Raw genomic sequence first — 14740 nt, forward strand, 5'->3', positions numbered from 1 at the left:
TTTCATTAAATTCTGTGCCCCTTCTTCTCCAAACGTACCTTTGCTCATTCTGGCCAAAAGTTCAATTTTAACCTCATCGGTCCACAGAACTTATTTCCAAAATGCATCAGGCTTGTCTATATGTTCATTTGCAAAGTTCAAACGATGATTTTTGTGGTGAGGACGTAGAAGAGGTTTTCTTCTGATGACTCTTCCATGAAGACCATATTTGTACAAGTATCTCTTTATAGTGGAATAGTGTACCACAACTCCAGTGTCTGCCAGATCTTTCTGGAGGGATCGTGCAGTCAAACGTGGGTTTTGAATTGTTTTTCTCATAATCCTGCGAGCTGTTCTGTCTGATATTTTTCTTGGTCTTCCAGATCTTGCTTTAACTTCCACTGTTCCTGATGACTGCCATTTCTTAATTACATTCCGAACAGAGGATATTGACATCTGAAAACGCTTTGCTATCTTCTTATAGCCTTCTCCAGCTTTGTGAGCGTCAACTATTTTCAGTTTCAGTTTTCTAGACAACTGCTGAGAAGAACCCATGGTGCTGATTGTTGGGGCAAGGTCAGATGAGTCTGGGCATTTAAAACCTTTGAGATTGACATCACCTGGTCTTCCCAGACGATGATTGAGAACAATCCATGACACTGGCAGGTCTCAGCTTGGCAAAGGGGGCAGTGCATGCTATAAATTCTGCAGGGTGCCCAAACTTTTGCAGATGCCATTTTTTTGTTTTCTGTTATTTTAAAAGTGTAAATGATGGAAATAAAATCTAACTTTTGTTGACATATTATAAGAATGTCTAATCTGTAATTTGATGCCTTTAGGAGATTTTTCCATCTTTCCTTGGCTTCTTTATGCACATTAATACAAATTTTTAGCTGGGGTGCCAAACTTTCGAACCCCACTGTGTATTAAAAAAAAACAATTATATGAGCTTTAGAACAAGTCTCACTGAATTCTACAACTGCAGGCATTGTTGAGAAATGTATCCACCAATTTCACAGAGGCACTGAAAAGCACTCAACGTTTCTTTCTCTGGCAGCAGGGATTTGGCAGCCTGCCAACTTTCTAAAATAAATAAAGCAGCAAGTGCTGTAAGCTTTTCAGAAACTACAACTGCACTTTAGAGTCTCTTGTAAGCTTTGAGGATGAAGCACCCCATAGTGCTTCAAGCTACAGAGGTCAGTGATGGCTTGTTTAAAGCAAATTTACTGCCAAGAATACCTAAATAGTCTGGGCACAGGTGCACTTTAACCTCCCTAGCGGTTTTCCCAAGTCTGGCGCGGGGGTTAAATCTAGCTGTCAAAAGTGGTAACCCCAAGCCAGACTCAGGGTCACCGCAAACTAAGTACCTGATCCTGATCTGTGTCCCGGGTCCTGAGCCGCATGCAGCCATCCCCTCCGTCTGTCCTGTTTCCTTCCCTGCTTCCCTCGTATCTCACACTGATCAGTGTGTGATCAGCATGAGCCTGCCATGCTGTGCCATCGGGGGCGGGGCTTGCGGGAGGCAGGAGTTATAAAAATAGATCAGTGTCAAAATAAAGTGTTACTCTAGTGCATACATTGTAACTTTACCTCAGATATTTCCATAGTGCAGTTTTTCAGTTTCTGTGACTAAAAACGGTTTTGCGCTCATGGCTTCCAAAAAGCGCCTCACTAGCGCCAAAGCGGTTTATAATGAGCTAGCGAACAGTGACAGTGAGGGGCTACTTGAATTGAGCGATAGCGACTCATGTGGCGATTTGTCTTTAGACACCGAAAGTGAAGACAGCGGCGAATCTGAGATTGACGTAAGTGATCTGCGCATGTGGTGCACTATTGATTGCGATACACCAGCGCCACCAAGATTTCCGTTTACCGGAGCACCTGATATGAAAATCGACATTGAAGGTGACAACCCCTTGGCGTACTTGGAATTGTTTCTGACCGATGAGGTTATTGAAATGATCGTGACGGAGACAAATAGGTACGCAGCGCAACAACTAGCTGCTCCACACAGCCGGTTTTCACAAAGCAGAAAGTGGGAACCTGTCACCAAAGAGGACATTTGGCTGTTTCTAGGCCTAATTATTCTGCAAGGAGTGGAGGGGAAACAGCTGCAGACGTGGTACTGGACCACAAACAAAATGCTCGTCACGCCGTTCTTTGGCACCGTCAGGTCGGAGTACAGCTTTTCCCTTATAAAATTTTTGCACTTCGCAAATAATGAGGATTTTGATGAATCGACTCATCCGGCTTCCAAGGTAAAAAAAATTTGGGAAGTCTCCCAAATATTTGTAAGAAATTTCCAACAGAGCTATGTGCCAGAGAGAAACATTAGCATAGATGAAAGTTTAATGGCCTACAAAGAAAGGCTCAGCTGGATACAGTATATCGCATCCAAGAGAGCACAATTTGGCGTCAAATCCTACCAGCTGTACTGTCCTCTACCGGCTACATCTAAAACACAGTTATAAACACCAGCACAGGCACAAAATTTGATCCCAAGTACAGCAACTACGGAATGGCAACATCTTCCGTCCTGTCACTGATTGAGCTTCTGCTAAAACAAGGCTACTGTGTAACGATGGACAATTTCTACACCTCTCCAGAACTTTACAAGGTTCTTCTTCAGCACAAAATGGATGCATATGGAACAGTTTGGGCTAACCGGTGCAACCTGCCATCGATGTTTGCAAAAAACAAACTGAAGTCGGGAGAATTAGTTGCCTGTCAGAAAGGCAAAATGATTGCATTGAGAGGGTGGGACAAGAATGATGTGTGCCTAATGAGTACCGTTCACAATGCCTTCACAGTGATGGTACAAACAAAAGGTGGGAAAAACATCCAGAAGCCTCAGGTTGTTATTGACTACAATGGGGAAAGAACAAAAAGAGGGCGCACAGGCCTAGTGCATTATCATAAAAAATGTTTAATAAAAAATAAAGTAGGTGTTGTACTCACAAACGACAATATAGTCAAGGCACATCATAAAAGAACAGCTGGGTCAACACCGTGCTGAGTAACAGACCGCAATAGGGAGTTTAGACATCCAAAAGTCTGACGCGTTTCGAGGACTTGCCTCTTCCTCAGAGCCAGGCAAGTCCTCGAAACGCGTCAGCCTTTTGGATGTCTAAACTCCCTATTGCGGACTGTTACTCAGCGCGGTGTTGATCCAGCTGTTCTTTTATGATGTGCCTTGACTATATTGTCGTTTGTGAGTACAACACCTACTTTATTTTTTATTAAACATTTTTTATGGTAATGCACTGGGCCTGTGCGCCCTCTTTTTGCTCTTTCCCCATTCAGTATATTTGGATTCCCCCGGTCCATTTGAGGGCAGCAAGGTGTGCATGTTCCAGGACATTCTTAATGTGGTTGTAGCATCGAGTCCATCCCCAAGCGCAGGAGCATTTGTGTTTGCTGGTTCTTTGTTATTGACTACAACAGCACCATGGGAGGTGTCGACAGAGCTGACCAAGCTATAACATTTTTATCGGGCGATGAGAAAGCAGCAGAGGAAATACTATAAAAAGATTTTCCGGCATCTTCTGGAACAGTGCTTGTGAAATGCCTATATTCTGTTCCGCAAAAACAGTGACAAGCCTGTGGTTCATGCGGACTTTATCTGAAAAGTGGTGGAATCCATTTTCCTCAAGCATCAAACACCATCAGCATCTGTAGGTAGATCCAGATGACGTGTTGTGGGAGTTGTCAACCCAGAACGTCTGACTGGATGTCATTTTATGGACCACATCCCACCAACCCAAAAAAGGCAGCACCTACACGGATGTGCGTGGTATGTTGCTCTTGACAACATGAGAGTGGAAAAAAAATAAGCAAGGAAACGAGGTTCCACTGTTATGATTGCGATGTCGGACTTCGTGCAATCCCGTGTTTCAAAAAATACCACACCCATGATGTTTTCTAGAACAAAATGCAGTATCTATATAATATTGTTTGGACAGAGTTCCGTGTGTTTGATTTGATTACATTATTTAATTTATTATTATATTATTATTTTTTTATTATATTATAATTTATGATTTAGTTTATTAAACTTTATTGCACCAAGGATGTCTACTAGACTCTTGTTTAAACAGATTTCAGTGAGTTATTCCTAAGAATTACAGGCCTACAATAAAAAAACAACATATTTCCACTGAAAACAATGTACTGCTTTGAGCACAGAAATACTGACATAATCATACTGCTAGGGAGGTTAAGTGCTGCCAGGCATATTTATTGGAAGTGCTGGAGTGAGTACCCCGTTTGTCCATTCTCCTGCATCAGACTTACCCTTTCATATTTTGACAAAAAACAGATACAATTTGGAATCTGATTGATGGAAACAAAGTTAAAAGCAAAAGTTTTACCTGATTCATTTGTATTTAAACAGATATATTATTTCCTGCCAGCGCCCTAATTATATGCCTACCAGGTTTGCAGTTGGTCAAGACAAGCATTAGGTGGGCCTCCAATGCAAGCTACTTGTTGTCTGCGCTTCCATTCAACCAGTTCTTCATTAATTAGGGAACCCTGTGTATGATCTATGACGTTTAGCAGTTCACCTATTCTCTGAACAATTTCCTAGTAGAAAGAAAAAAAAAGTAAAGATGTATTTATTAATTTATGCAAAGAGCACATTATCACATAGAACAAACAAATCAGGAAAACGTTTACTGCATTGGGGTTAATTTACTAAAGGAATAAAGACTGTTTACATTGCAAAATGAACATTTCATGAGCTTAGTAAATAGGGTAAATCTGTGTTCACAGTAATTAATCAACTAGCATAAATTATGTGTAATTTTCCTTGCACCTGATTGGATATTATGAATGAACACGTTTTACCCGATTTATTAACATTCGCTTTGCTAAATCTACTCCTTTAGTAATTCAACCCCCAAATAGTTACATTATGTAATACAGTATGTTAGAACACTTAGTCTAAATGCTATATCAGATTAGTAAATTGACACTTTTTATATTTAGAGAACACCCTATTTATAACTAATTGACAAACAAACCAATTTCTCTGAACAAGATAGATATGAAAAGAGCACAACATATAGGACTTTACTGGCATTGAAGGGGAACCCACACATTTTTTTTTTGTATAAAAGTACAAATTTTATTCATTACACCAGAACAACATTAAAAAAATGTCTGTAATAAAAATGCTCAATATCAATTCCAATGCTTCCTACTGCTGACTCACTCTACCACAAAAATAGCAATACATATGTCAAAACATTAATAGTATGGTATCTACAGAAATCATCGTGGTGGTGAGTCCTCATGGGTCAACGCGTTTCTCTTATGCTTCCTCAGGACGCATGAGGCTACAGCAGAGGTTACTATATTAGAGCAGAAAACAGTGTTTGATATTAACAAGTATGGTACATATCTGAAGCATAGTTTTCTACATACAGCACTTAAATTGAACAATGATATGTTAACATATATATAATTATAACTCCACCTTAAATGAGCATGTATTTGCAATGTGGGTATCCCCCTTGGGCAGGCACTGGAGCACATATAGTGCTCGGCAACTGGTCAACCGCAGTAGATCTTGCTCTATAACAAATTAATTATGCTATCCAATATAGCAACACCATCACCTGTACCTGTTAGATTACAATCAATGGTCAGGCCCACTTGTTTATAACTGGAAATATCCTGCTGGGAATAATAGTTGGCGTGTAAGTCTGCACCACCGTTGAATAAGATGCTGTGCAGACTTACACGCCAACTATTATTCCCAGCAGGATATTTCCAGTTATAAACAAGTGGGCCTGACCATTGACTGTAATCTAGCAGAAACAGGTGATGGTGTTGCTATATTGGATAGCATAATTCATTATGGCTGTTGGATTTTTAGACACATATAATACTGCTTCTAGTGTCTTGAGGCGATTATGAATGAAAGAGCCATTGAAATAAAAAATGAAGTGTGATTTTATTCTATCACACAATGGTGTCAAATAAACAATGTAAAGCGTATAATGAACAGTTCCATGTAGATAAAACTATTGTAAAAATGACAAGCGAAAGTTCAAAGAAAAAGTCACCATTATCTGTCATGGCTGTTCTGTCCTTGCCATGTGCGATACTCCATGCTGTCCTTCTCAATGACTTTGTGAAGAAGGAGAAGCCGGATGTGACTAAATTGTAGCTGGAAGTGATCTCAGTATGCACCTGTTGCAGCTTCTCAGACGTGTGTATGCAAGAGTCATATAACGTGTGTGTGTGAGAGAGAGTGTGTGAGTGAGTGTGTGAGTGAGTGTCCCATGTCCGTCGTCTCATGGACTTTTAAGAGGCAAATGTACGTCATAGTTAGTGATCTTAATACCTTCTATGGAAAGTATTACTGCTTAGCAAAGCCATTTCATATAAGGAAAAGATGCTATACATATGATGTTTGATGGACAGGAACATATGTATGCTGATGTACCAATATTATAAGCTAATGACGTAAATGTATCAATGTTAGAAACGTATACTAAATATACACAGAAAATACGTAATGTAATAGTAAGTCACTTCTAATAACCTTGACATAACTACCAAATACTTTTATGCCTAAATATAGCATACTCAACCTTCAACTGGTATATACTATTTCAGCTTAACTTGTATATCTTTTGGTCTCAGCTATAATTGAAGAATAGTAATACTACCATTTGTCAAAGACCATTCACACATATTAATATTAATTATGACTAATCATAAAAACCAAATATTTTGCAAGCTTGCCATCAATATAAGTGCCGAATCATAATTTAGATTTAACAATGGCTATACAGCATGTTCATATGTACCGGTATATACTTGTTATAGAGCAAGATCTACTGAGGTTGACCAGTTGCCGATCACTATATGTGCTCCAGTGCCTGCCCAAGGGGACTACCCACATTGCGAATACATGCTCAACTAAGGTGGAGTTATAATTATATATATGTTGATATATCATTGTTCAATTTAAGTGCTGAATGTAGAAAGCTATGCTTCAGATGTGTACCACACATGTTTATATCAAACGCTGTTTTGTATTTTAATATAGTAACCTCTGCTGTAGTCTCATGCGTCCTGAGGAAGCATAAGAGAAACACGTTGACTCATGAGGACTCACCCCCACGATGATTGCTGTAGATACCATACGATTAATGTTTTGACATATCTATTGCTATTTTTGTGGTAGAGTGAGTCAGCAGTAGGAAGCATTGGAATTGATATTGAGCATTTTTATTACAGATATTTTTTTAATGTTGTTCTGGTATAATGAATAAAATTTGTACTTTTATACAAAAAAAATGTGTGGGTTCTCCTTAAATGCCAGTAGAGTCCTATATTTTGTGTTCTTTTGATATCTGTTACTTATGGATGTGGCATTTGAGCGGTTTAAATCAGTTTCTATTCCCTGAACCAGACTTCACAGTAAATGGGGACTATTCATTGGACGCACACATTTGCGAAACGCTCGTAATTAATTTGATTCCATGTATTCCCTATTTTGGGTGAGTCCACCATAATTATTCAGATGCATTCCAATCTCTGTTGGATGATCCCATCCTTTACAGAGTAATCATACCAAAAATGGTGAATTTGGAGCACCCCAAATAAAAGCAAAAGAGGCTGGCTGCACCTGAACTTTTCAAATTGTTGCAGGAGGAGAAAGGAGATCAAAGCTTATCCACTTGCCTACTGGGCCAATTCTGACATTTCTCACATACATGTAGAAATCTTACTTTTTTTTGCCAAAAATTTCTCAGAACCCCCAAACATTTATTTATTTATTTTAAGCAGATGGGAGATAAAAATTGTGGGTGTTGCAATTTTTTCTGCCACACTTTATTTGCAAATCAGTTTTTCAAACACAATGTAAAAAAAATACACTGTACTGAATTTTAGTGAACACAAGCACAATATAATACCCACGTTTTTGCACACGCTCATGGAATGGCGACAAACTACGGTACATTAAATTATCCATAGGTGACATTTTAAAGGCTTTTACAGATTACAAGTTTAGAGTTGTACAGAATGTCTGGCTATAGAATTACTGCTCTCACTCTGATGTTTGCAACGATACCTTACATGTGTGGTGCAATCAACTTTTACTTATGTGAGTGGGACCTACTCGTTTGTTCACATTATCATGTGTTCACATTCAGCATTAGCACGGGGGGGGGGGGGGGGGGCAAATAAAAATTTTTTCAATAAAAATTTAAATACATTTTTTTAACACTGTACCTTTATTTCTTTATCAACTTTATTGCTATCACAAGAGATGAACAAGATCTGTTGTGATAGCATGGGTCGTCACAGGTCCTTTTTTTGGAGAGATCTGGGGTCTAGACCCCATACCTCTCCTCTGGTCTCCAAAACATCTGATCAAACCAAGATCGGTTTGATCAGACGCTTTCGCAAGCTGGTTACGGCTTTACAACAAACTGAAACCAGAAGTGACAAAACCCTCATCATTTCTGGTTTCTGCCATCACACAGTGGGAGGAACAACATCAGTTCCTCTCACTGTGTCCGGGGAAGCTGATGCCACCTGTCATATCCTTACCAGGCTCTCTGATGAAATGGGAGAGCCCGGTAAAGGTGACGGTGAAAAGGGAGGCCACCTGTGAAAGTAATCTAGTGGCTGTATAGCCAATTGGATTACTTTACCTGTGTGCAGAATCACCTGCTATAAAAAAAAAGGTACCAGGATCATGGTTGTAGCCTCAATCATGTTCCCAATATAATCACCTCAATACGAGGCCATATATTTATACGTACAGTGGATATAAAAAGTCTACACACCCCTGTTAAAATGTCAGGTTTCTGTGATGTAAAAAAATGAGAAAAAGACAAAATAATTTCAGTACTTGTTCCACATTTAATGTGACCTATAAATTGTACAACGCAATTGAAAAACAAACTGAAATCTTTTAGGGGGGGGAGTAAACATAAAAAAACAAAAATAATGTGGTTGCATAAGTGTGCACACCTTCTTATAAACGGGGATGTAACTGTGTTCAGAATTAAGAAATCACATTCAAAATTATGTTAAATATGAGTCAGAACACACCTGCCATCATTTAAAGTGCCTCTAATTACCAAAAATAAAGTTCAGCTGTTCTAGTAGGTCTCTCCTGACATTTTCTTAGTTGCATCTTACAGCAAAAGCCATGGTCCACAGAGAGCTTCTAAAGCATCAGAGTGATCTCATTGTTAAAAGGCATCAGTCAGGAGAAGGGTACAAAAGAATTTCCAAGGTATTAGATATACCATGGAACACAGTGAAGATAGTCATCATCAAGTGGAGAAAATATGGTGCAACAGTGAGATTACCAAGAACTGGACGTCCCTCCAAAACTGTTCTATTCTTCATATGTCTGGGCTATGGGGTAGAGTGGCAAGATGGAAGCCTTTTCTTATGAAGAAAAACATCCAAGCCCGGCTACATTTTGCAAAAACACATCTGAAGTCTCCCAAAAGTATGTGGGAAAATGTGTTATGTTCTGATGAAACATAGTTACATAGTCTGGCTGAAAAAAGACAAAAGTCCATCCAAAGTTGAACTTTTTGGCCATAATTCCAAAAGATATGTTTGGTGCAAAAACAACACTGCACATCACAAAAAAACACCATACCCACAGTGAAGCATGGTGGTGGCAGCATCATGCTTTGGGGCTGTTTTTCTTCAGCTGGAACTCGGGCCTTAGTCAAGGTATAGGGAATTATGAAGAGTTCTAAATACCAGTCAATATTGGTACAAAGCTTCTAATATCATGCTGAAAGATGAAGTTCCTCTTCATGTTCAGCTTTCTAACGACTCAAAGCATACATCCAAATCAACAAAGGAATGGCTTCACCAGAAGAAGATTAATGTTTTGGAATGGCCCAGCCAGAGTCCAGACCTGAATCGGATTGAAAATCTGTGGGGTGATCTGAAGAGGGCTGTGCACAGGAGATGCCCTCGCAATCTGACAGATTGGATGTGTTTTTGCAAGGATGAGTGGGCAAATACTGTCAAGTCAAGATGTGCCATGCTGATAGACTCATACCCAAAATGGCTGAGTGCTGTAATAAAATCAAAAGGTGCTTCAACAAAGTATTAGTTTAAGGGTGTGCACATGTACGCAACCATATTATTTTAGTTTTTTATTTTTACTTCCCTACACCTAAAAGATTTCAGTTTGTTGTTCAACTGAGTTGTACAGTTTATAGGTTACATTAAAAAGGTAGAAAAAGTTCTGAAATTATTTATCTTTGTTTCATTTTTTTACATCACAGAAACCTGACATTTTAACAGGGATGTGTAGACTTTTTATGTCCACTGTATGGTAGTTAAAAAGATGACATGTGCCTAAATAGAGAAGTAAAGGGGTAGTTGTCTGCTGCTGTCATCAGTGCACACATACCAATGGTAGATGTCTATTTATCTATTTTTCTATGGCAGCCGAACCATGTGTTTTTAATGTGCATAGATGTTTGTATAATGTAGTAAGCAGAGCAGCAAGAAAGTTGACCAAGAACAGGATTAGGGTGTATGAATAGGGATAAGTAGGAACAGTCTGGCAGCCCACGCCTGCATACTAACATACTATAGACTTCAAGGGGACATTGCTCCTGCGGTATGGGTGCATCCTATTCAAGTCTGTGCAGCCTGGCAGTAGAAATTTTACTAGCCAGGCTGTAGACAATGTGGAATGCTGCAGCCTTTGAAAGAGGTAGATAAGAACTCTCAGGGGTCCTCAACTTTTTATTTAAACCACAACTCTAGCACATGGGGCTCCCTAGTTTGAGCCTTTTCTCCCTGGCACTGAACAACAAATGCAAAACTGAGGCTATGACGGCACAGTTTATAAAATTTAGCTCTCACGCAGCACATGAATTTAATTACATTATTACATTACATTGAGTTTATATAGCGCCAAAGGGTTTGCTCAGCGCTGTACAATAGAGGGGGGGACAATACATGAAACATTACAGCAGCTACGAACAGCACACGAGGGGTAAGAGGGCCCTACTCTTTCGAGCTTACAATCTGGGAGGGAGGGGGTAGTGGTACAGGAGGAAGTGGCTGTGGGGGATGGAGTGGTAGGAGGAATGAAGGAGAGCAGCAGTTAGGTGAGGGTGGGGTAGGCTTCCCTGAAGAGGTGGGTTTTCAGGGAGCGCCTGAAGGTGAGGAGGGAAGGTGACAGTCTGATGGATTGGGGTAGTGAGTTCCAGAGGATGGGGGAGGACCTGGAGAAGTCTTGCAGACGTGCGTGTGAGGAGGAGACCAGGGAGCAAGATAGAAGGAGGTCCTGTGAAGAGCGAAGGGTAAGGGTAGGGTGGTACTTGGGAATCAGGTCGGTGAGGTAGTTAGGGGCAGTGTTGTGAATGGCTTTGTAGGTCAGAGATTATTGTTAATAACAACAATCATACCTTTCTTCGAAGACTCACGGTAATATGCATATTTGTTAAAACCATTTTTTCCTGCTTCAGTTCATTTTGTGCGATTCCATTATGCTCATTTTCTGCAAAGCAAAATTATAATTACACTTAACAGGTTAAAAAGAAAGGTAGAGTGTGTAAAGATAATTAACTGTTTAAATATTGGTTTGGATTGGTGAATTTGTAACTGCCCTGCATTGGGGTATTTTAGGATTTAAACATTGTATGCCATTAATTATAATCACAATTTCGGGAATTAAAAACACATACACACACACTCACAAACACACACTACAAGAAATTTAATAGGATAAAAAAACTTTTTTTTAAACTTACTAACTTTTTAGACTGGCGGCAAGATGCGTCAGTAACTTCAAACATATACTTCTTACGGTTGTTTCAACTCAGATTAATCACTTCAATACCAGACAATTCCACACCCTTCCTGCCCTGGCCAATGTTCAGATTTCAGTGCTGTCACGCTTTGAATGGCAATTATTCCGTCATGCAACACTGTACCCATATGACATTTTCATACTTTTTTTGGACAGATAGAGCTTTCTTTTGGTGGTATTTAATCACTGCTGGGTTTTTTATTTATTTGCTGTATAAAGAAAAAATACCAAACATTTTGAAAAAAAAACCCATGTTTTTCTTAGTTTCAGTTATAAAAGTTTGCAAATAAATAAAATGTCTTCATAAATTTAGGCCAAAATGTATTCTGCTACATTTCTTTAGTAAAAATATCCAAATCAGTGGATATTATTTAGTCTTTGTGAAAGTTATAGAGTCTACAAACTATGGTATTTATATTTAAAAATTGATCAATCCTGATATACTGATGAACTCTATTTTCTTGAGGCCAGGACAGTACAAATATCCTTCAAAATAACCCCTTTTTGGAAAGCAGACACCCTAAGCAATTTAATAAGAGACATGGTGAGTTTTATAAAGTTGTAATTTTTTGTCACAGATTTTTGGAAAATTAAGAAATGAAATAAAAGTTGGGTTTTTTTTCAACATTTTTTTGTACATACTGTCACCAGAGCAGTACAGCATCACTGGTGTGACGTTGAGCAGCGACACTGACTGGTGTCAGTATGTAAAAACAGGATTTTGTTTTGTTACTCACTGTAAAATTCCTTTCTCTGAGTTCATTGAAGGACACGGCCTCTTCTTCTTTATCCATTACCGAAAAGGGTTATATAGCCCCACCTACAGGAGTAGGACAGTAGGCAGAAAAAAACTTGGCACCTCCTATGGGCAGTCCTTCCTGAGCATAAAACCCCCTCTCTGCTATAGGCCTCCAGTCAGTCACAAGCAGAGAAACTCCCAGAGGGGTGGGTGCTGTGTCCATCAATGAACTCAAGAGTAAGGGATTTTGTGGTGAGTAACAAAAAAATCCCGTTCTTTCTTCTGTTCACTGATGGACACAGCCTCTTCTTCTTTATCCATTACCAAATAGGGATGTCCCCAAGCAGTGCCATAACGAGGGATGGGCAAATCAACCAATGGAGAAACATGTCAACACTCTAAACCACCCCGAGGGGTGCCCAGGAATCCTAAACAGCTGCTGGCAAAACCTGCGGCCAAAAGTAGCATCAGTAGACGCCAACACATCAAACATCAAAAGACTTAGTTAACGTGTGCACAGATGACCAGAATGCTGCCAGCGAACCATAAAGACAGGCACCCCATGTCAGAACGCCCAGCAGGCATGCACCGCCCTGGTGGAGTGCGCCATAACAAGGAAGGGAGGATCCTTCCCATTAACAGCACATGCCTGCACAATCAGTCACAGAATCCAGTGGCAAAAGAGGCCATCAGTCTCCTTCATACTGTCCGAGAATACCAAGAGAGGATCGGACCTCGACATACGATCACATGAACCACAGAAAAGGAGATCAGATCCCCCTCCTTAGGGTGCAACGACCAAGAACACTAAAAGGTTGAGGCACCATCTCATCGTTGTGCAAAACCAGAGAAGGCGGCTTACAGGACGAAGCAGCCATTCCAAACCCCCACCGAGCCAGGTTGACAGGGGCCATCAAGGCAACTGCCTATTAAGGCATAAGGAAATATCCCCCAATGCTCCTAAAAAGGAGGCATCTGAAGGGCCAGCACCAAATCCAAGTTCCACAGTGGCAACTAGAAGCAAAAAGGAGCACCACGTGATAACCCCTTGAATGAAAGTGTGAAAAAGGAAAGCGTGGCTAGGTGACATCAAAAGAAATCAATCAGTCAGGGTAGAGACCAAACCCATGATCGCGTGCAATGCAAGCTGCTGATCCAAGCCACTTTGGAGCAAGCCAACCCTGAGCCACCAAGAATAAGCGAAGATAGAACCCAAAGGCTTCGTACCAAAAGCACTGAACCAATATAAGTTCTCCAGGTGTAATGACAATACTTCCAGGAGGTAGACCTCAAAGCAGACAGTATAGTTGGAATCATCGAGCAAGACAACCCTGATCCTTCAGAAAGGCAGAGGGGGAACACCGACTCCCGATAGGGTTCTCCTGAAGAGGCAGCTGCCAGGGAACATGCGCCACCACCACATCACAGCATACCACATACAGTGAGGCCAGTCCGGAGCCACCCAGACGACCAAGATCCATAAGGTCTCTATCCTGCGTAGTAGACGAAGAAGTGACTGAAGGGATGAACAGCTGTAGATCAGACAGTACCCATTCCACGGCACCTTAAAAGAGGCATCCATCCGGTCTGCCAGAGGAACTAAAGAGCTTGATATGAACCTCGGAACCATCTCGTGAAGGCATTAATCCAGAAGATCCACACTTGGTGTCCCTCTGCGAAGGCAGAGCTGATGGAATCTCCAAAGCAAGGACCACTGGCCCTGATATAATCTGCTTGCCAGTTTTCGACTCTCCAGAATATGTACAGCAGACAGAGCCAGAATGAACCTGTCTACCTATCTCGGGATGTCTTGGGATGAGAGATGCCATTAGCACCACCACTGCATGTCTCTTGCCTTCCTGGAGATTGACAAATGCCACTGCAATGGTGTAGTCCAACTGGACCCTAACTAGCAGCCCCTATAGGGGAGCTGTCCAGTGGTGCAGTGACAACCCGATCGCCCGAGATTCAGGACATTATTGGGCAGTCAAACCTCCGTCGAAATCCAGTGACCCTGAATCGAGTCCAATCCGAGACTCCTCCCCCGGCCAACATCTGACAAGACCACAGTCCATCAAAGATTAACGAAGGGTTTTCCATTCTGGAGAGGCAGAGACCGCAGCCACCCGAGAAGAGAGACCCTCGTGGGCCGCTCCAAATAGTTCTGTCTAAGACAGCCGATGACATATTCC

At 40.7% G+C, this 14740-nt stretch overlaps 1 protein-coding gene across 3 annotated transcripts in view; it reads right to left on the reverse strand.

Moving 5' to 3' along the window:
* STAT1 (signal transducer and activator of transcription 1) overlaps positions 1-14740 on the reverse strand; it is a 167412-nt gene that overhangs the window by 68521 nt on the left and 84151 nt on the right. For all 3 annotated transcript variants that reach the window (XM_089656140.1, XM_089656141.1, XM_089656139.1), the window contains exons 7-8: positions 11406-11497; positions 4412-4563 (exon numbers count right to left, since the gene is read on the reverse strand). In XM_089656140.1, coding sequence (XP_089512266.1) covers positions 4412-4563; positions 11406-11497 — 244 coding nt within the window. The remainder of the gene's footprint in view (positions 1-4411; positions 4564-11405; positions 11498-14740) is intronic.

Source organism: Staurois parvus, unplaced genomic scaffold, assembly GCF_062004578.1.
Source record: "Staurois parvus isolate SC_StPar_1 unplaced genomic scaffold, SC_StPar_1.0 ptg000890l, whole genome shotgun sequence".
Lineage (NCBI taxonomy): Eukaryota > Metazoa > Chordata > Amphibia > Anura > Ranidae > Staurois > Staurois parvus.